The following is a 22,621-nucleotide window of genomic DNA, read 5'->3' on the forward strand; positions in this document are numbered from 1 at the left end:
AAATGCAGCCTGGTCGCCGTCGGGCGCGGCGAGTTAAAGTAAAAGCGGAAGTCCACACCGGCCGCCGCTTTGCTATGCTTGGGTTGGACTGGGGTTTGCAGAAAGGTTCGAGAGCGCCCCGGAGGGAGAGTGCTGCCCTCGCGTGGCCAGAAGTCCCCACGACCCCTGCCAGCACCTCACCGAGAGATGTGCTTTTTTGTTTTTTTGTTTTTTTCTTTGAGGCAGGCAGGTGGAGGCAAGGCCTAATTTGTCAGCCCACTTAGGGATGACAAATGAAAACCAACATAAAGAGGCTTCGAGAAGCTGAGTAATTGCTCAGGAGACATCCCGACTTCCCGTTAGTCCCCCTTTCCCTTCCAGACGAGTTCCTTTGTCATACTCTCAGACTTGAGGATTTGTGATTAGAATCCAGAACCCGAGGAGAGGGTAACACGGCACACTGATGCGTTAGCTACATCCTCACGCTAGCCGCGTGGACAACCATTTTCAAGGGAGGAAATCAAACCTTCGGGGGCTGAAGAGTCTGAGCGACTTAACAGGGTTTGCTCGCTTAGCCGCACACACTGCCTCCCCCAAGCGCAGAACATTCAGGATAATCAGGGCACTTCGGATCCCCAAGTCAGGACACTACACACGTACTGTAAAGCCCTTTCCAGATTGTATACTACACTGTACAGTAAAGACATTGCCTCATCCATTCGTTCAAAAATTGAATGTTGGGCCTGGAGACATGGCTCAGCAGTTAAGTGCTTTTCAGATATGATTCCCTCTTTTGGCTTCTGTGGCCTGCATAAACTCATACAGGCATGGGTGTACACACACACACACACACACACACACACCCTCTTGCAGAGAATCTGGGTTCGATTCCCAGCACCCACCATGGCTCCTTGAAAGTGTAACTCCAGGCCCAACCTCTATGGACACTGCATGCTTGTGGTGCACAGACATATATGTAGGCAAAACACCCATTCTCATAAATGACATTTAACGTATGCAAGAAAATCCCGAAGTGGTCATTGTTGCCTTTTATACATTATCGTGTGCGTGTGTGTTGAAATAGATGTCTTATTTAGGGTTGGCCATTCAGGAGTCACTTACTCTCAGTACTTGGCTCACTCCGAGAGAACCATCTCTAGTTGAGGCTGAGGGCAGCACTAATCTATCTGAACACAACGAATATTTAGAAGAGAGTTTGACATGCCAATTTAGTAAGATAACAGTAGTAGGTTCCTTAAGTTTACAGTACCAGGCATGAATTCTGTCCTTTGGGGCAGGTGTCAACTCCAATCCAAAAGCAGTTTGTTGCCGGGCGGTGGTGGCACAGGCCTTTAATCCCAGCACTCGGGAGGCAGAGGCAGGCAGATCTCTGTGAGTTCGAGACCAGGCTGGACTGACAGCCTCCAGAACAATACAGAGAAATCCTGTCTCGTAATACAAAACAAAACAACAACAACAACAAAAAAAACAAAAGCAGTTTGTTACCCCTGATAGTCTCTGTGCTGTTCTTGTATATCTTGTCTGGCAAGATAGTATTGTAGCATGCAGGGTTCATCACTAGGTAATAACACTGATGAGTTTTCTTGCCCTGAAGCCTGCTTAGCACCATGCATATATATATGGGCTTTCCTTACATCCTCAGTTTTGGTTAACAAACTCCCTACCCCTTCCTCACCCTGTACCCCATTACTGCTTAACCTCAAATATTTCCCTTCTCTATTTTCTGCTGTATGTGTTCTATTAATCCCTCACCCATTAAGAACCCTCACCCCTAAAGGGTCCCTTTTTAGCTTCCTGAGGTTGACAGGTACTCCAAAGTAAACACATCAATCTAAAGATTCAATATACTTTGTTCTGCATATTTAGCGTTTTAATTTCTTTCAGATTTATTTATTTTTTGTTTTTGTGTCTGTCCATGTGTCTGTGTGAGTGCATGACATGTGTGCGTGCAGGTGTCTGAGAGGGCATTGAATCCCATGAACCAAGGTTACAGACAGTGGAGAGCCACCTTGATTGGGTGCTGGGAACCAAACTTGAGTCCACTAAAAGAATAGGGAATGCTGACATGCTGAGTTATCTCTCCAGTCCCTAAGAGCCACCTTGATTGGGTGCTGGGAACCAAACTTGAGTCCACTAAAAGAATAGGGAATGCTGACATGCTGAGTTATCTCTCCAGTCCCTAGTATGTTAGTTATATGTTGAGAGAAGTGTCTTGTCTGATCTGTGTGGTGTCCTACATGCCTTGCATGTCTGAACTGGCAACTCTTTCCTGAAATCTGGAAAATTTTCTCTTTGATTCTTTTGAAACAATTTCCATGTCTTTAGAATGAGATTCTTCTCTCTTTTTTTTCCTATGCCTATAATCTAATAACTTTGACCTTTTCAGAGTGTCATGTGTTTCTTGGAATTCCCATTGAAGCCTTATTATTATTTTATCTTTGTCTTTGTTGGATTGTCCCAGTTTCTGTATCTTGTCTTCAAGCTTAGATGCTTAGATACTGTGTCCCCCACCATCCATCCTTGCTGATAATTTCCACAGAGTTTAGTATGATTTATTAGGTTTTTTACTTCTGGATTTCAAATTTGTTTTTCAGTATTTCTATCTCTGTTGCATCCTTTTATATCACCCTTTGTCTTTCTTATTTCATCTAGCTGTTTGCTTGTGTGTTTAAACACACTTATGATCCTCTCCCAGCTTTCTGTGCTGATGACAGATTAAGCGTCCCCTCCTTTTGAAGGGACAACCCTGTGTGTGTAGCATTCCTGGTTTCCCTGGTGCTTATCTGTGAGTACAATGACCTTCATTCCTCACACACTCCCTTTCTATTTTTTTTTAAAAGTGAGAAGTGGCTATAATAGAGGCCAAGATTGAATGCATTACCTGAATTGCTTTTCTAACTAGTACAGGCAAGCATAACAATTATAAGAACAGCTAACAGAGGACCTAGGAAAGGGGAAAACCACCTTCACCATGATGGTCATGAAAAGGTCACTTGAGAGATTTTATCTCCCTATGCAGATAATTAATTGGACCATCCATAGCATAAAAGAAATCTGACACATTAAAGCAACACATGTCAGGGAATTGATGACACCCTCTAAGATTGTGCTTGAGCAACGGATAACCTAAAGTAGTTCTAGTTTGTAAAACTGAGCTCCTTAGTTCACCCATCTCTCGATTAATTTCTGGTCATATTTTTGCTTTGACAGTAATAGTTTTACTAATCATACATGTCATCTTTGAGACCTCTCTTTGTATTCCAGTAATCATTCCTGAACTGGCAATACAAACAATCCTTAGCATGGGAAAACAAAACATCACACTGTCTCTTATTACAGCCTTTCATTCTCCCTGACAAAAGGCGTTAGAATTTTGCACTGACAAGCTGAGAATTAACATGTAATATTGTCAGTAAACATAACAGCATCATTTTGGGATCAGTAGCATTGTGTCCTTGTTATTTCCTTAAGTCATTGCCTTATTCTACCTCTTGGAATGTCTCCTTCTAATGGTTTGCTGTCTGTTTTTAGATGTTCTATTTGACTGGTGGTCTCTGGGATGCTGTCCTGGACAGATTCATTGGAGTGGGAGACATCTGGGACCTTATTCATTTTCTGGAAAGACACAAGCATAACCTTGCTTTGATGTTAGAACATTGGGCCTTTTCCATTGATCAGTTTCTAGATCTTTCCATTTAATATATACTTTTAGGCTGTGTCTCCTTTAGGGCAAAGTGCTTTGGGGCAGGAGAAAAGGCATTATCCTTTAAAGTACAAAAATTTGAAGTTAGCATAGATAGATGTAGCATAATTTGTGGGGATTTAGGTGGGTGTATATGCCCTCTTTTTATTTTATTTTATTCTCTTAAAGATTTATTTATTTATTGTGTTTACAGTGTTTTGTCTGCTTGTATCCCTGCATGCCAGAAGAGGGCACCAGATCTCATTACGGATGATTGGGAGTCATGTTGTGGTTGCTGGGAATTGAACTCAGGAACTTTGGAAGAGCAGCTAGTGCTTTTAACTTTTGAGCCATCTCTCCACCCACTTTTTTCTGTTTTTAAAAATTTCCATTTAAATATTTGATGGTGTTGTTCTACAACAGCCTGACCCTGTAGATTGTAAGGGATTTTAGTAAAGTGATTAATATTACATAAATAGCAAACTTCTTTAAATCATTTGCTAGTTATGCAGGGCCATTATCAGTTTTTAGTTATAATGGGAGTCCTAGAAAGGAAACAGATAAAGAGCTACTTGACAACTCAAGTCTCAGATATGACACAATGGTTTTTCTTGGAGCCTCCAGGCACCATGACACATCTGGGGCTTGCTCTCCTGTGAGAGGCACAGAAGTTCTTGTGTTCTCATTTTTTTTTGGGTATTTCATGCAATTCACTCTCACCAGATTCATTGCTGTAGGGTTAATACATTTTGAGGAAGTTATGTTGTCTTGATTTTTCATAGTTATTATATTAATGCTTTGAGATGTATGCATCTGATCTTATTTCTTTGATTAGTTTATATCTATTTTTTAAAGACTTGCTTTTAAGTGTGTGTGTGTGTGCCTATGGAGGTCAGAGACATCAGATTCCCTGGGAGCTTGAGTAATAGACCCTGTGAGCCAGGTGTTGGAAACCTAACTCAGGACCTCTGCAAGAGCAGTATATACTCTTATCTACTGAGCCATTTCTCCAGTCCCTTGCTTTATTATTATTATTATTATTATTATTATTATTATTATTATTATTATTATTATTATTATGTTACATTCTTTTAGTCAAAGTATTTGTAATGTTCAAATGGGAGGGTTGAATTGTAATTCAGAACATAATTGCTCAGACTAGGAGTTCTGGGTGCCTGGAGTAAGTTCTACATTGCTTCCAGAACAGGGCCTTAAATGGGAGAGAAGCCACAGCTGTCTGATATTGCTCCTTTGCAATTACTAGTGGTAGGTGCTCTGACTTCAGTAACAGTAACTATTGCAGGACAAACAACCAAGAAGTGTGTGTCATATGCTTGAATTTTAGTTAATGATATTAGGAGTGGAAGGCAAGGGAGGCAGGTGAAGCTGAGTATTAATTATTCGATTTACTTTGGAAAAAATAGGTTGCACGAGGAATAGGGTTAAGCATTAAGACCAACTTTGGAATAAAAAAGCCATCCAGGTGGGTAAAGTGACTAGGAGAGAAAGGTGTGATACAGTCAGGGCCCAAAGGTTTTAGAGACTGTTAAAGCTATGGAAAGTTCTAGTTGGGGAGTAGAATGAGTAGGAGGTGAGGGTGAGAGAAAGAAGCCATAGTAATAGGGGTGGTGGGTGGTGGTCTATGAGATGGGGCTGGGGAGTGTAGTGAAGAACGCCTTAGAGTAAACTGGGTGGGCACATAAACAGGGGTGGTCCTCAGACATAACTGAGCAACATAGAAACAGAAGCACAACTGTCTGCAGACACATATACTGGAGTAGAACTTAGCAGTAGAAATAGGAGAGAAAGAAATGAAATGAATAGCTGGCACAGCTGTCTTGAGTTGAAAGGTGACACTCTCAGATTCCTCTGGCTCTAGTAGGTTCCATGTGGAGCAGAAGGGGAGTGTGGGAGACTTTGGTCTCTGCAGCTTCAGTGGTTTTGGGGGGTCTGACATGTGGGAGAGGGGATGTTGTAAGTGCTTTTATGATATGACGCTTCAGACTCCTGCTCATCGCTGGGGCCTTGTTCTGGATGGAGGGCTGCTTCATTCAGTACAGTCAGGCTGGTCTTTATCTATCTATCTATCTATCTATCTATCTATCTATCTATCTATCTATCTATCTATCTATCTATCTACTTAGGGACTCTTGCATGCTGTTGTCTGCATCTTTAGACTTGGGTGTAAATTCTCCCAAGAGTTTTTTTTTTCTACCAAGGATAAGCCAATAAACAGTTTATTAGTTAGCTTTTTGTTGATATAGAGAAATATTCTAGGTTGTGTTTGGTGGTGCACACCTGTAATTCTAGCAGTAAGGAAGTGAGGCAGGGGGATCAAGAGTTCAAGACCAGTCTAAACAAAACAAAACAAAGCAGAGCAGAGCACAAAGTGAAACAAGACTCTGGAGTCACGCACAGGGTGGTAGGCAGATGTGACAAATGAGTCACTCCAGCAAATGGTAACACCTTAGTCTCAGGACATTTATTCAGAGTCACATAAAAGTAAGTGGCATTTGCCAGAACTGAGTGTGGAATGAGTTATAGACCAGTAACACTTGTTGCTATCTTGTGGTATCTCAGATCCAATAACTACCATCTTTTTTTTTTTTTCTTTTTTGGTTTTTTCGAGACAGGGTTTCTCTGTGGCTTTGGAGGCTGTCCTGGAACTAGCTCTTGTAGATCAGGCTGGTCTTGAACTCACCTACCTCTGCCTCTCATGTGATGGGAATAAAGGCATGCACCACCAACGCCCAGCCCTATGCGTTTCTTAAAGAGATCTCCAAATGGTGTACTTGTTTATTGTGAAAATTTTATACAGTCAAGAAAAGAAACAGCTTTCACCTAGTTTATTCTTGAGTGCGTGTGGGTGGCTATCGTCTTGGAGTAGATACTCCTAAATACAGTGTTCCAAGGTAGGAGTAGTTTCATGGAGCTATTATAGTAACAGAACAAAGAAAATTATAAACTAAAGGATTAAAAAATGCTTTGGTGGAAACATCAGAGAAGAGGTTACAGAGAGATGGGGATGCTTTGGATGACTTGGATGCTGTCTGACAACACCCTTAGTCTTTTCATCATGGATTTTGTTAACACTCAAAAGGTTTTTATCTGCCTGTCAGAATGCTAGTTATATCACGGATGGGGCAAAGAATTAGAAGGCAAACGGTTGCCCCGATAGATTGTAATTAGGCCCTGAACCGAAGCATCCCCCTCCCCCACACATCCCAGCAGGTTTACCTGCTAGTCAGCCTCTTACACAGCTTCTTTCCAGGGGTCCATCAGGACCTCCAGTGAAGCCTTCCATTCTTGAGTGTTTTGGATGTTCTGTAGTAAAAATAAGTTTTCTGGGCTTTCCCCACTACTGGCTTAGGATTCCGCTTTCTTGAGTCAGCTAAGTCAGTTGAGTTCTTTGTTTTCTGTTTCCATGTATCTTATTTCTTATCCCATCTTAGACTTTACCCTCTCACCACACACTGCCATTTTCGTGAAATTTAGGATAAAGAAAAGAATTACATGTGGTGAGTCTGCCACTTTATTATTTGGACAAGAGAGAAATCTTGAGCCCTAAATACCCAAAAACAATCAATAGCTCTCTCTCTCTCTCTCTCTCTCTCTCTCTCTCTCTCTCTCTCTCTCTCTCTCTCTCTCTCTCTCTCTCTCTGTGTCTCTCTCTCTCTCTCTGTGTTTGAGACACATTAGCGTGGAGGTCGGAGGACAACTTGTAGAAGCCAGTTCTCACCCTTTACCTATGTATTTTGGGGGTTGATCTGGGGATTGAACCTCTGTTGTTAGGCCTGCTGGCAAGAACATTTGCCACACTGAGCCATCCCACAGGTATTCTTATTTTTACGTATTTGAGACATGTATGCAGCCCATCTCACCGTGTAACCCTGGTTGGCTGGAATTAACTGTGTAGACAAGGCTGGCCTCAATCTCATAGAAATCTACCTGCCTCTGCCTCCTGAATGCTGGGATTAACTTATTAAAATTTATAATTTTTATCCTTCTTGGATAAATAAGAATAGAATTTCTGGGCTATGTGGTAAATAGTGTAACTTTGAATGAAATGGCCAAAGTGCTTTTTTTTTGGTTTTATTCATTACTAAATGTTTTTTACATCCTGAATGCAGTTTTCCTCTCCTCCCATTCCCTCCCCCATCTATCTCCCTTCTGCAGGCTCCCCAATCAACTCCTCCTGTTTCTGTTCAGAAAGGAGCAGACCTTCCATGGGTATCAACAAAGCATGACATACCAAGTTTTGGTAAGTCTAAGCACCTCTCTTGTATTTAGGCTGGGCAAGGCAATCCAGAATGAGGAATAGATTCCCCAAAGCCAGCCAAAGCATAAGGGACAGCCCCTGCTCCCATTGTTAGGAGTTCCACAAATAGAACAAGATACACAACTGTCACATACATGTAGGGAGCTTAGGTTGGTCTCCAACCCAAGGAAACAGGCAATAGATAATTCCACAACAGCAAAACTCAAAGAAGGAGAACACGCGCGCGCGCACACACACACACACACACACACACACACACACACACACACACACACACACCACCCACCACCACCACCAGTAACAACAACAAATAACAGGAATTAACAATCACCGGTCGTTAATATCTCTTAATATCAATGGACTCAATTCTCTAATAAAAAGACATTGGCTAACAGAATGGATACAAAAAACAGGATCCATCCTTCTGCTGCATACAAGAAGCACACCTCAACATCAAAGACAGATATTAGCTCAGAGTAAGGGGTTAGAAAAAGATTTTCTAATCAAATGTACCTAAGGAGCAAGCTGGTGTAGCTGTCCTGATAGCTAACAAAATAGACTTCAAAGCAAAATTAATCAAAAGAGATGGAGAGGGACATTTTATATTCATTAAAGGACAAATTCACCAAGATGATGTCTCATTTCTGAGCATCTATGCTCCAAATACAAGGGCACCCACATTTGTAAAAGAAACATTACTAAAGCTTAAATCACATATTGCACCCCATATGTTAAAAATGGGAGACTTCAACACCCCACTTTCACCAATGGACAGGTAGTCCAGACAGAAACTAAACAGAAAAATAACAGAACTAATAGATGTTATGACTCAAATGAATCTGACAGGTATCTACCGAATGTTTCCCCCAAACACCAAATAATATGCCTTTTTCTCAGCACCTCATGGAACCTTCTCCAAAACTGACCACATATTCGGTCACAAAGCAAGTCTTAATAGATACGAAAAATTTGGAATAACCCCCTGTATCTTATCATATCACCCTGGATTAAAGTTGGAGCTCAACAAAAATGGCTGAACCATGTGATACTCCACAGTTTTGGAAGTCAACACTTCTTGGCAGCAATATTGGATTACAGTCCTTCAAATTGAGGTTTAGTAGAATCTTGTTGCGTTCACAATCTGTGTATCCCTAATGGCTATTGTTATGCACTTCGTTAGGGAGGTCTTGAGGACCACTCTCAGGTCTGATGACTTGCTAGGAGGACTCAGCTCTCAGCACATAACCATCCAGCTCTGCTGATTACACACAGAGAGGACTAGCACAAGGGAGAGCTACTCAGGCTGAAGGCTGCTGGGAAGCAGAGTCTTTTGCAGAGGCCTTGCAGAAGATCGGGTTAATCACCCAGCAAATGTAGGGAATCTCAGTAGGGAATCAGTTCTTAGGGTTCTTTCCCCTCCCGTCCTGGCCCTATGTCTTTTCTCTTTCCCTTCTCTTCACCTTCTTACCTAATGCCCCCCTCCTTTGAATTTGAAAGGAGATTGAGTATATCCTGCTGCAATGCAAAAAGCCAGTCCTGCTTGTGAACAGTGGAAGCCATTGTCAAAGAACTTGGAAATGAACTAATTTGCTGATGGGAGGGTGGCTGTGATTCTCATCTCTAAAGGGCTGTTTCACCAGAGAGGCTGATTCAGAAGTTTATACATGATCACACTGGTGGGTACTTTCTCCTAAGTGGAGCTTTGTGGCTTGATGGCTAATCTCTGATCCTAAATGTTTGTTAATTATTGTGTGTATGGTGTGGTAGTGTGTGGACAACTTTGTGGAGTCAGTTCTATTCTTCAGCTTTACGTGGTTCTTACTAAGGCTTTCATGCCAACCACATTGTCCCATGGAGCCGCCACGCTGGTCCCTCACCTCTGAACTTAACTGCATAATCGTGACACCCTCTACAATTTTGCAAATCTTCATTTCCCCAGGATATTTTTAGCACTGATTGGTTTGCTCTTATAGTTCCTGACAAACTCAAAGGACAGGGTACAGGAAGGGCAGCCTGAGGTCCCTTTGCTCATCACAGCTTTATACTCACTGTAATGAAAAAAGCACTCATTACCTGATCAGTTTGTATGACAAGGGTCAAAGGAAGGTAGTTTGTTGGGCAATTAGTACTTACCTCCAAACTTGGTTGCACTTCTGCTAGCAGGTTCACGAATACATAGCAAGGTTTAGGTAGCAGTGAAAAGAATGCCAGTCTCCAACACCAGTTACTTTGTAAGAACTATGTCATGGTTCTTGTCCCTTGACAATGAACATTGTGTGCCCATGGTGGACCCTGTCCTTGACAATGAACATTGTGTGTCATGGTGGACCCTGTCCTTGACAATGAACAGTGTGTGCCCATGGTGGACCCTGTCCTTGACAATCAACAGCGTGTTCCCATGGTGGACCCTGTCCTTGACAATCAACAGTGTGTGCCATGGTGGACCCTGTCCTTGACAATGAACATTGTGTGCCCATGGTGGACCCTGTCCTTGCAATGAACAGCGTGTTCCCATGGTGGACCCTGTCCTTGACAATGAACAGCGTGTTCCCATGGTGGACCCTGTCCTTGCAATGAACAGTGTGTGCCCATGGTGGACCCTGTCCTTGACAATCAACAGCGTGTTCCCATGGTGGCCCTGTCCTTGGAATGAACAGTGTGTGCACATGGTGGACCCTGTCCTTGACAATGAACAGCGTGTTCCCATGGTGGACCCTGTCCTTGACAATCAACAGCGTGTTCCCATGGTGGACCCTGTCCTTGACAATCAACAGTGTGTGCCATGGTGGACCCTGTCCTTGACAATGAACATTGTGTGCCCATGGTGGACCCTGTCCTTGCAATGAACAGCGTGTTCCCATGGTGGACCCTGTCCTTGACAATGAACAGCGTGTTCCCATGGTGGACCCTGTCCTTGCAATGAACAGCGTGTTCCCATGGTGGACCCTGTCCTTGCAATGAACAGTGTGTGCCCATGGTGGACCCTGTCCTTGACAATGAACAGTGTGTTCCCATGGTGGACCCTGTCCTTGCAATGAACAGTGTGTTCCCATGTGGACCCTGTCCTTGGAATGAACAGTGTGTGCTATGGTGGACCCTGTCCTTGACAATGAACAGTGTGTGCACATGGTGGACCCTGTCCTTGACAATCAACAGTGTGTGCCATGGTGGACCCTGTCCTTGACAATGAACAGTGTGTGCACATGGTGGACCCTGTCCTTGCAATGAACAGCGTGTTCCCATGGTGGACCCTGTCCTTGACAATGAACAGCGTGTTCCCATGGTGGACCCTGTCCTTGCAATGAACAGTGTGTGCCCATGGTGGACCCTGTCCTTGCAATGAACATTGTGTGCCCATGGTGGACCCTGTCCTTGCAATGAACAGTGTGTGCCCATGGTGGACCCTGTCCTTGACAATGAACAGCGTGTTCCCATGGTGGCCCTGTCCTTGGAATGAACAGTGTGTGCACATGGTGGACCCTGTCCTTGACAATGAACAGCGTGTTCCCATGGTGGCCCTGTCCTTGGAATGAACAGTGTGTGCACATGGTGGACCCTGTCCTTGACAATGAACAGTGTGTGCCCATGGTGGACCCTGTCCTTGACAATCAACAGCGTGTTCCCATGGTGGCCCTGTCCTTGGAATGAACATTGTGTGCCATGGTGGACCCTGTCCTTGACAATCAACAGTGTGTGCCATGGTGGACCCTGTCCTTGACAATGAACAGTGTGTGCACATGGTGGACCCTGTCCTTGCAATGAACAGCGTGTTCCCATGGTGGACCCTGTCCTTGACAATGAACAGCGTGTTCCCATGGTGGACCCTGTCCTTGCAATGAACAGTGTGTGCCCATGGTGGACCCTGTCCTTGCAATGAACATTGTGTGCCCATGGTGGACCCTGTCCTTGACAATGAACAGTGTGTGCCCATGGTGGACCCTGTCCTTGACAATGAACAGTGTGTGCCCATGGTGGACCCTGTCCTTGACAATGAACAGTGTGTGCCCATGGTGGACCCTGTCCTTGCAATGAACAGTGTGTGCCCATGGTGGACCCTGTCCTTGACAATGAACAGCGTGTTCCCATGGTGGCCCTGTCCTTGGAATGAACAGTGTGTGCACATGGTGGACCCTGTCCTTGACAATGAACAGCGTGTTCCCATGGTGGACCCTGTCCTTGACAATCAACAGTGTGTGCCATGGTGGACCCTGTCCTTGACAATGAACAGTGTGTGCACATGGTGGCCCTGTCCTTGCAGGATTTGGTTTGGCTTCCAAAAGTTCCCATTTCTCTCTCTGAACCCCCCCCCCAATTCCATTTCACATTTCTGTATTTCCCTTTACCAGAAAGGCAAGAAGTAGCTTTACTGTTCTTAAGAATGAGGTTAAACATTATGCCTGTGTGAGTTTGTCTTTGACTTTCTACAACCCAGGTTGGGAAACTATAGTTAGATGGCAAATATTATAGCTTCTGTGGGTAAAGGGGGGCAAAATCAGGAATTCTTCTGTAGAATATAACAAAATTCAAATCTCTATGGACAGTGAAACTAGAATTTGATGTTTCACAGTTCAAGTAATGCTACTTTAATTTAAATTTCAACCATTTAAATATGTCAAACATTCTTAACTCAGTGGCCCTACCAACTAGCTACCAACTAAACACAGACAGCCAGTAATGATTTGTTGACTTCTGTTTTAGTCTGGCATGGAGGAAAATCCTAAAACAGAGCACACAACAAGTCAACACTGCTGCAATTCACGATTTCTCAGACCCTTGTGAATCAGACTGACATCTGAATCCCAGCCCTTGAGCCCTCAGGGTAGACAGGGAGAACCGACTTCTCCAGACTGTCCTCTGACCTCCACAGGAGTTGTGGCACACTCTTGTTCTCTGTACCCAGAACCTGCAATAAATAAATGTAAATAAGAAAGAGAATCATGTTTAAATCCAAACATTCTACTGTAGAAGTATACTATGTAGTATACTCCTATACTGTTTGCTTTCAAAAGGGGAAAGGGCTATGTAACCCAGGCTTGGGCTCTTGCCCCATTATTCCAGGTGCAGGGGTTCTAGGCTCATGCTACCACGTGCAGTTCTAAATGGGGCCTTTGACCTTGCTTTATCATCAGAACAAGCTGCTAGCTTGTGAAAACACGATTCCCAGAATCGTTTTGTTTTTCATTCTTTGAGTGAAGTCTCACTTTGCAACCCAGGCTGGTCTTGAACTTTTGACCTTCCTGTCTCAGCCTGTATGTGGGAGTCACAACCTAAGCCATCATGCTGTGCTCACATAAGGGGTTATTTGATAAAGGGGATTCCAGGGCAGATACCTACAGTGTTTTTCAGGACCAGATTAGCTATTAGGGGTGAGAGGTCAGAGGGCAAAATCGAATCTTCTAAGCTGTGATCCTTGAAGTGTGGGCTATGGTCCAGTATCATCAAGAACTTGTAAGAGATGCATGTTTTCTGGATCTCATAAACAACATAAATTCAGGGTCTGGCAATCTGGTGCTCGTCAAGTCAGGTGGTTCTGATGCTGCTAACATTTGAGAAGCCCTGCTTCCAGGCATCATTGCCCGCAGCTGGAGAGGCATTGAACCACCTGAGCAAAAGGGGTGGGCCCTCTCAAAGGGCTTTGTTCTCAACAACAGAGGGAGGCTTTTTCCAGGAAAAGCTGGAAATGGGATTTAGGGTCAACATTCTGGAGGTCAGGGCATGCAGTTCGTTCTCTCTCTCTCTCTCTCTCTCTCTCTCTCTCTCTCTCTCTCTCTCTCTCTCTCTCTCTCTCTCTCTCCCTCTCTCCCTCTCTCCCCCTCTCTTCCTCCTCCTCTTCCTCTTCCTTCTTCTATTTCTTCTGAAACAAGTTGGCCTCGAACTCACAGAGATCTGCCTATCTCTGCCTCCCAAGTTTTGGGATTAAAGGCGTGTGTCCTAGAGATGGCAAGCGGCCACCCTAACAAAATATGTTACAGTGTCTTTGCATTATTTGACATGGGGACCCAGAGGCTTTCCGAAGCCCTCCAACATATCTGCCATCTTCTTCCAAGGTCAAGTTGGAGAGTCTCTGTCTTGGATCTGCCGGTGAGGTAGTGTGAGAAGTCTGACCTCACAAGAGGCCCTTGTGATGTCATCGCCACCTCAAGATGCCCTCCTCTGTGAAGGTACTCAGTCTGGACCCTGCAGCTTGCAGGGGCCAGGCTGCTGGCGGCAGGTGCGTGCTTCCGGCGGCGGAGGTCGGGGAAGTATGAAGCCGTGAGCCGGGCTGGCGAGAGGTCTGTGCTCGGTGCTGCTTGTTTGCACAGAGACAGCTTCAGGAAGGGAATAGACTACAGAATTTTGCAAAAGGACCACCTAAATTTTCTTCCGAGCAAATACAGCATCTATTAAGGTCCTTGAGAAGGGTGCGGTGGTGACGCTCCGAAGTGAAGGATGGTGAAGCGGAAGTGCATCTGCGATCTCTGCTCCTGCGGGTAAGGTGGTCCCCACACGGTCAATATGATTTTGACACTCCCTCGGGAGCCAAACCGGTTTCCTGGAGAGAAGATAGGTAGTATCTTCATCCCACCGCTTCCCCAGACAGCATCACACTGGATACTGGTTTTTAGACTGCAGCGTTTGTCAACTAGCATTTGATGTACACGTGTGGAAAAAGCGTGCTCGTGGCGTTCTTCTGTGGTCCTGCAGGGTAGAGATTCAGGGACCTTGAGAGTGGACCCGGCCAAACCTTGTCCACATGCTGTCAGACAGGCTAGAGCCCTGGTCAGGTTGAGGCCAGCAATGTTTCTTCTTAGGTAACGATGGCCAGTATTGTTGTATTTCTTAGGATGGGGGAGAGTTCTTTTGTGTGGGTTAATTTCCCACTTAGAGAAATTGGTACCTTGGGAAGCACAAGGCATTGGCACCAGCTGGTGCAGTGTTGACCTGAACAAGGGTCACAGGGGAAAGTACTTTGCAGTCTCCTGCTCAAGCTTGGCGGGGCACCTTCCCACCACTTACCTTTAGGACGGACCATGCTGAGGTGAAGCATAGTGAAGGCAGGGTCTTGGGGAGAAATTTTGGGCTGCTGTCTCTGAGATGGTCCTTCTGTCCGTTTTTCCCAGGACAACTAGAGAGCTGCAGGACTGGCCAGCCAGGGGACAGCAGAGGGCAGTATGTAAGAGGGTGGGCTCTGGATTTGCTTCCCAGCCTTCAGGCTAAGATGAAGTGAAGAGGGTTGGCTCCCAGGCTGTCCCTAACTGTGGCGTCTTGGATACGCAACTAAACTTCTCTGCGTTAAAATTTCCTTATGGTGTTTCCCTCAGAGGACTATTATAAATAAAGGGGTAATGTGTGCCACCACTGCACATGGATTCTACTTCCCCTGGCAGTATCTTGAGATCTGCAAAAGGGTTTTCCAACTGTAGCATGTTACATGAAATAGCATAATGACTATGTTGGGGAGAAGGTTAGGGACACTCTGAAAACAGAACCCTTTGAAATCTCAGCCGTCAGTGACTAGACTGCAGCCCTGGCTGCTCGTCAGAGTCGCCTTGAAAACAGGTGTCATTGCTCCTGTTTAGTGAGCAATCGCTAAGGACAGTCCACCAGCAGTCTGCAGACGCTTCCTGCCATTTCTCATTTAAAGACAGAGAATCATGTAGCCCAGATTGGCCTTGGCCTGAAACATACTGTGTAAGACTTTGAACTCTTTTTCCTCTTGTCTCCATCTCCCAAGTCCTGGGATTATAGGTCTGTACTACTATTCCCAGCTTTTCTTTGGTTTTGAGTTTTGTTGTGTAGCCCAGGCTAGCCTTGAACTCGTTACCCTCCTGCCTCAGCCTTCCCACTTCTGGGATTGTAGAATGTGCCACCATGGATGTCTCCTTAAATGCACTTTCAGCTATAGTACACGGTACTCATTTGTGGGGGAAGGCTTCAGCATCTGCAGAAGGTTTCCATCCAAAAGAATCACTATCTTCTGGGAAGCAGCCACCAAAGGACAAATTCTTAAGTTCGGCCACAAGATGGCAGCCTTTTCCCAGCCAATCCTCAATGCTGGTTCAGCCAGTCTAACCTAAGAGGAAAACAAAACCTTTGGGGTTTTGAAGTTTCCTTCCTTGAATTTTGTTTTTATTTATTTTTAAAATAGGTTTACCAAAAGTTTTCTAAAATGAGCAACTAGTCAGCATTTAGCTTAGCTGAGGAAGGCGTTATTCCTCAAGGAGCTGAATACAGATTAGAATGAAGGTGTTTCAAATATGTTCAACCAAAGATTCTACCACTCATAAAACTTTAGGGAGCTTTACTGGCTTAAGGAAACCAGACATACTTCACCGTATCAAAACACACTCCACAGCCTTTATTAACAACCAAAAGCTGGGAACTGGGACTCTACAATTGTATAGTATGATCTTCTTAAATATTATCAGTACCAAACAAGCAAAAGTGAGCGTTCATAGGTTGCAGAAAGACAGCAAAGCCAACACTTTAAAAAAACCCAGCCATCGTTTATCTTCATATAGCTGCAATTTCAGTGTGTGTGTGTTTTGTGTGTGTGTGTGTGTGTGTGTGTGTGTGTGTGTGTGTGCTCGCGCGCGCGTGCGCGCATGTGTTTGTGGACATGTTTTAGTAAAGTAACCCCGTTAGAGGGGATAGTGTTTCCAATTGCACCTGAAAACCACCAGTTTTGCCTGTTATTGAAGAAATTCCCACTTGGAAGTTCTGCAGTCTTAAAGACTGTAGGAAATCCAGAGCATGTCTCTCACCATCATGGTGGCTGTCAGCATGGGAACCATGGCTTAGGAAGGAGGTTTATTTCGTCACCTTAGCCCGCTCTCCCTGGGGAAGCTTTTTAGTTTATTTGAGCTGTCCTCTCCCAATTTGAAACTTGGAATTGAAGCTAAATTAGCAACTGGCGTCAGGACAGTGCCTGTATAGACAGGTGTTACCTTGCCCTCAGAGCTGTGGGCAGCTGGGTGATCTCAGGCTCTCTCAGCCTACAGGTAAGGGAATGGAAGCACTGAGGGATGCGTCTTGTTAAGACTGAACATACGGCAGGTTGAATTGTGTCCGCGTCTAACTGCACATCACACATTGCTAGATGCTGTGGTTCAGTCTGGTGTAATTTCCAATAACTCAGACTCACTCTTTCTTGCTGTTCTTTTCCTCCCCTATGTAGCCCTGGCTGGTTTTGAACTGGTGAGTCTTCTGTTTTATCTTATCAATGGGTTTACAGGCATACATCTATAGGGTGGTCAACATGGCTCAGCAGGTAAAGGTGCTTGCCATCAAGGCTGGTGACCCGAGTTTGATCCCTGCAGCCCACATACTGGAAGGAGAGAACAGATTCTCACAAGCTGTCCTCTGATTTCCACACATGTTCCATGATGCCGCGGCACACATGTACATCACCCCCCCCCACACACAGACACACAAGATAAGTACGTAAATGTAAAATAAAATTTAAGCAGCTGGAAAAGATGGCTCAGTGGTTCAGAGGACTCACTGCAGAGGACCCAAGTTTAGTTCCCAGGGCCCACATGGCGGCTCACAACCATCTGTAACTCCAGTCCCAGGGACTCTGATGCCCTCCTTAGGCCTCTTCCAGCACCAAGTACTCACATGTGTGTAAGGCACTCAGACACAAATGGAAGCAAAAGTTTATAAAAAGATACCCTTTGTACTCTTGAAAAATTGTGTGTGTGTGTGTGTGTGTGTGTGTGTGTGTGTGTGTGTGTGTGTGTGCATGTGAGCTCAGGTGCTCTTGGAGCCCAGAGACATCAGATGCCCCTGGAGCTGGTGTTACAGGTGGCAGTGAGCCACCCAGTTTGGATGCTAGAACTGTACTTGGTCCCTCTACAAGCACAGTTTATGCTCTTAGCCACTGAGGTATCTCTTTAGCCCTGACATGCATCATCCTAACTTTTGTTAGTGCTGTGGGCCAAACTCAGGGTCTCACGTACCCCAGGCTACATGTCCTCACCGAGCCATTTTTGCCTATGGATTATAATATGAAGGCTCCTGCCCAAGTCAGGAGTACTATGTGATGTAAGACATGTAGCAATCCTAAGCTTTTTAGTAAAGCAGTGTAAACAGCAAATCTTTCTCCCAAGATTACAATGCAGTACCTCTACGTTTTCTAAAATATTGATAAGAAATGTAGGCATTAATGAAGGGACTGGCATAGCTTTCTTTTATATCTGATTATTTTATGGCTTACTGTGAACGATTTAAAAGATTTTGTGCAACTTACAGGAAATTCCAGGATGGGGAAGCATATCCTGGAATATTTATGTAGCATTGGTCATATGTGCAGCATCTCCTAAAGGAGGTAGCCCCAGAGAGGACCGGCCAATTGCTTTGAAGGATGTTGACTTGGCTGTTTCTAGGAACGTGTGGAGGAAGGTGATCTCCAGGGCAGCCATGTATCTGCAACTTAAATCAGTTATGTGAACCAGGGAGGAACTTGTTATTTTAATTTTGGAAAATATTTTCTTCACATTGATGGAAATTTCCTTAACCTTAGATTTTATTTTCTTAGAGTTTCTGTTACAAATTAAGAGGAAGAATAAAAAATCAGGACTTGGTTGGATATTACATGTTTCAAGAAGAATTCTTGTTTTTAATTTAAATAACATTGACTTCATAAATTCTGAGTAAGGGGGAAAAGGATGGGAAAATCAGGAAAAATGCTTCACAAATATTTGCTGATGGCTTTTTGTAGAAGACAAAGGGAGGCAATCTTTCACTTCAACACTGATTTGCTTTGATTGTGTATTTCCTGTACTTTTCGTGTTAAGCTACTTTATAGGCTCTTTAAAATGTGGTCTTTTAGATACCAGGATTTTAATTGTTCACATATACTTTTCATGTTAGATATAAGGCTGTGTACTACCGGTCAATCACGACACTGAGGGTGTAGAACCCAGCTTTGTAGTAACTCTGATAACGGCGGTTAAAACAATGTGTCCTACCATGCAGGCTGAGGGTGGTTGTGTTTGAATCTGTTCTGCCCCATAGGCTGAGTGGATGTGTTTGGGTACCCTGGTTTCAATTCCTCTTCTTTCTTCTTCCTCTTCCTTGGAAGGTCCCCTCTCCACAGCCAGTAAGGTGCTGTACTAGCTACCTTGCGTTTACTGAAAGCTTTCAAAGGTTTATGTAAACTAGTTTACACCACTCCACGCAGTGGGAAGCTTCCAACTCCATCCCCATCGCTGGTGTTCAGACACTGACCCTTCGGGCGATTCGTGGTTTGTTTGGGAAGATGGCATGTCCGAAAGAGGAAAAGTAGCGAACCTTCGGGCACATGAGGGCAACACATTGAAGTTGGAGGGTTTCAGAGGTGGAGCTACAGGAGGGGAAGGGGCTTGCTGAATACTTAGGAAATGGAAGCCGCCAGGACCCCGCGTTCTGCCTGACTGTGAGTTTCTGCCAGCCGCGTGCTGTCCTTGTACAACAGCAGCAACAGCAGCACCTTATTCTCAGGGCAGGGAGGGGGAGGGGAGGGATATGTGCTCCGAAGGGAAAGGTGGTGCTTGGGGGGGGGGGGGTGGGCAAGCCTATTATTAAAGGTGTTGGTCCCAGAGGAGAGAAGGAGACTGTGCCAGATGTGCTCGAGGCCCGGAGGCCCGCTGCCCAGGGTCCCTCCCTGCCTCGGAGGTATCATGTTGACACTCTGCCTGTCTCTCCTCCCCTTTCCTTCCCATGCTTTGGGAGGGGGACATGTGACTCTTCCCATCTGAACTCTGAGATTACATTCAGCTCCCATTTGCTTAATAATGGAGTGACGGTTTGCTGTGGGGGCAGCAGAGCACACAGATCAAAAGGACCGCGCCATGAGTTCCAATTCTGGCCTTTCCACAACCTGGTTGTGCCACCCCCATCACTCTGTACTTCCACGTGCCTCATTGTTCTTATCTGTAAAATGGGCACAGGGGAGAGTCTGTATCACAGGGCTGTTCTGAGGGTGGAGCCACGGTAAAGTAAGCAGAGAGCACTTAGGAAGGTGGAACTAATAAGAGGTACTATTAGGTGCCAGTCTGTATTCTGGGTGATGAAGGCCCTGAGAGAGGAAAACAGCATCTTTTTCTCAGGAGACGGTATGCGCCTCAGGAGAGTACATTTTGTTAACTGGCAGACAGTTAGAGGGACTGTAGTTAAATGGCTGGGGGCTGGGTTAGAGCTGGCAGATTGGAATGGTTTGCAAAGGTTTAACACAATTAAATATTATCTTATGTCTAGATGAAGGGACAATTTTGTGGGGTTCTCACCTTCACCTTTATGCAGGTTTGGGGGATTGGGTTTAGGAAGTCAGGCTTGGCTGGCAAGCACTTTTACCTGCTGAGCTGTCTTGCTGGCCCGGCTTACAAGGTTTAATGCACTTTTTACACCCTGGCAGGCCCTCCGCACTCTTGGGGCTGCCTGTACCTGAGCCCAGTAGTCAGTGTGCGTCTCAAGTTGAGATTGACGTAGCAAACACTCAACAAAATGTCTGTTTGTGTTAGAGCTTTTCAAGTCTTAAAATCAGTGACTGCGGGGATTAAAGCCATCCTCACTGCATAGCACAACTTACCGTTCTCTTCTATCACCCTTTCCTTTAAAAAAAAACCTAACTCTTTCAAAATTACATTAAGGTCTCTATGATTACTGCTCCAAAGGGAAGGGATGGTATTTCTAAGTGGCTGTCAAGTTAGCCACTTAGCCAAATATATTCATACATTTTGAATATTCAGATATCTGAAAGACCCTCATTCTAATGCTAACAAATTGAATCTGTAATGCCAGAAACAAGTTATGTTTTGCCTGTGCTGGTCAATTCCTTAATTTCAGAAATGCTACCCCTTATAGGATAATTATTTTTAAAAGTCACCCTTTTCCCTGCAGTTACCCATTTTCTCTTTCAACTATGGTACATTTCCACTCTGTTCTCCAAATAAAACCCATCTAAAACCTGTGAACAAGAATTAAACATGAAAAGCAAAGGCTTAGCTGAACAGTCTAGTCTTTAATCCGGATTTAGCTTGGACAGCAGCTGAGGGCATGGGAGAGAGTCAGGGAGTGGCGAGTGGGAACACTGTCGTTCTGGTACTGGGCTTCATGCGTTGTAAAGTTTATCAGTCTATTCAGAGTCTTCAGCGTCCTTGGGCCCCATTTTTTAATACCCTGAAATCAGATGAACTCCCTATCAACAATTTTTATTACATTTTATTTAGTGTGTGTAGATGCATGTACATTTTATTTATTTAGTGTGTGTAGATGCATGTACTACACAATGCATCATGTGTGTAGGTCAGAGGACAACTTGTGAGAGTTGGTTCTCTCTCCTTTCACCATGTGTGATCTGGGGACCAAACTCAGGTCATCAGCTTTGACAAGAAGTGCTTTTACCCCCTGAACCATCTTGCTGGCCCCATCTCTAGTCTTTTTCAAACTGGCTATCTTCATTAATAAGGCCCTAGGTTCCACCCATGGTACTGAAAAAGAAAAAAAAGGTAATCTTGCTGAGCACATTGGTACTTGATTGCAATCCTATCACTTAAGGGGCAGAAGCAGGAGAGGGATGAGTTCAAGGTTGAACTAAGCATCACAGAGAGATTCTGACTCAAAAACCCAAAGTGATCTTCAGATGACTAGTTTGCCTTCACTGTGATAGCGACTGTGTAGCCTCACAATTTCTGTCTCAAGTCCTGAAAGTGTCTGAAGAAGACTTTGGAGACTATTGGTGATCTTATGTGGGAAAGAAGAAAAAGTGAACTGTGTCAAAGAGGTGGACAGATATTTTTCAGAAAATTCCTGAATGATGAGCTGGCATATGCGTATTTTTTCAGTGTCTAGTTTTTGTTTGAGTTCCCTTTACATTTGATATTTTTTCCCTTTTTTGAAATTTAAATTAGAAACAAGTTTGTTTTACATGTCAACTCCAGTTCCCTCTCCCTCCCCTCCTCCTCTGCCCCTCACCAACCACCTATCCCATCCCCTTTGTGCTCCCCAGGGAGGGTGAAGTCTTCCATGGGGGATCTTCAAAGTCATATCATTTGTAACAGGGCCTAGGTCCTCCCCCTTGTGTCTAGGCTGAAAGAGTATCCCTCTATGTGGAATTGGTTACCAAAGTCCATTTGTGTACTAGGGATAAATAACGATCCACTTCAGAGGCCCCATAGATTGCCCAGGCCTGCTAACTGACACCCACATTCAAGGGGTTTGTTTCGGTCCTATGTTGGTTTCCCAGCCATCAGACTGGGGTCCATGAGCTCCCCCTTGTTCAGGTCCACTGTTTCTGTGGGTTTCTCCAGCCTTGTCTTGACTCCTTTGCTCATCACTCCTCACTCTCTATAACTGGATTCCAGGAGTTCAGCTCAGTGATTAGCTGTGGGTGTTTACTTCTGCTTCCATCAGCTACTGGATGAAGGCTCTAGGATGGCATTTAAGGTACTCTCTCCACTATTGCTTAGATTGTTAGTTGGGGTCATTCTTTCAGGTCTCTGGACATTTCCCTAGTGCCAGATTTCTCTCTAAACCTATAATGGCTCCCTCTATTATGGTATCTCTTTTCTTGCTCTCCTCTATTCTTCCCCCTGACTCAATCTTCCTGTTCCCTCATGTCCTTCTCTCCCCTCCTCTTCTCCCCTTCTCTTTCTCCTAACTACCCCACCCACATGCTCCCAATTTGTTCAGGAGATCGT

The 22,621-nt window shown here is 44.6% G+C and overlaps 1 protein-coding gene across 1 annotated transcript in view; it reads left to right on the forward strand.

Moving 5' to 3' along the window:
- Nucleotides 1-13,992: 13,992 nt before the first annotated feature.
- The window catches only part of Saxo1 (stabilizer of axonemal microtubules 1), a 106,923-nt gene continuing 98,294 nt past the window's right edge, over nt 13,993-22,621 (forward strand). The window contains exon 1 of the mRNA XM_013116488.3: nt 13,993-14,431. Coding sequence (XP_012971942.2) covers nt 14,391-14,431 — 41 coding nt within the window. The 5' untranslated portion in view covers nt 13,993-14,390. The remainder of the gene's footprint in view (nt 14,432-22,621) is intronic.

Source organism: Mesocricetus auratus, unplaced genomic scaffold, assembly GCF_017639785.1.
Source record: "Mesocricetus auratus isolate SY011 unplaced genomic scaffold, BCM_Maur_2.0 Super-Scaffold_100014, whole genome shotgun sequence".
Classification (NCBI taxonomy): Eukaryota; Metazoa; Chordata; class Mammalia; order Rodentia; family Cricetidae; genus Mesocricetus; species Mesocricetus auratus.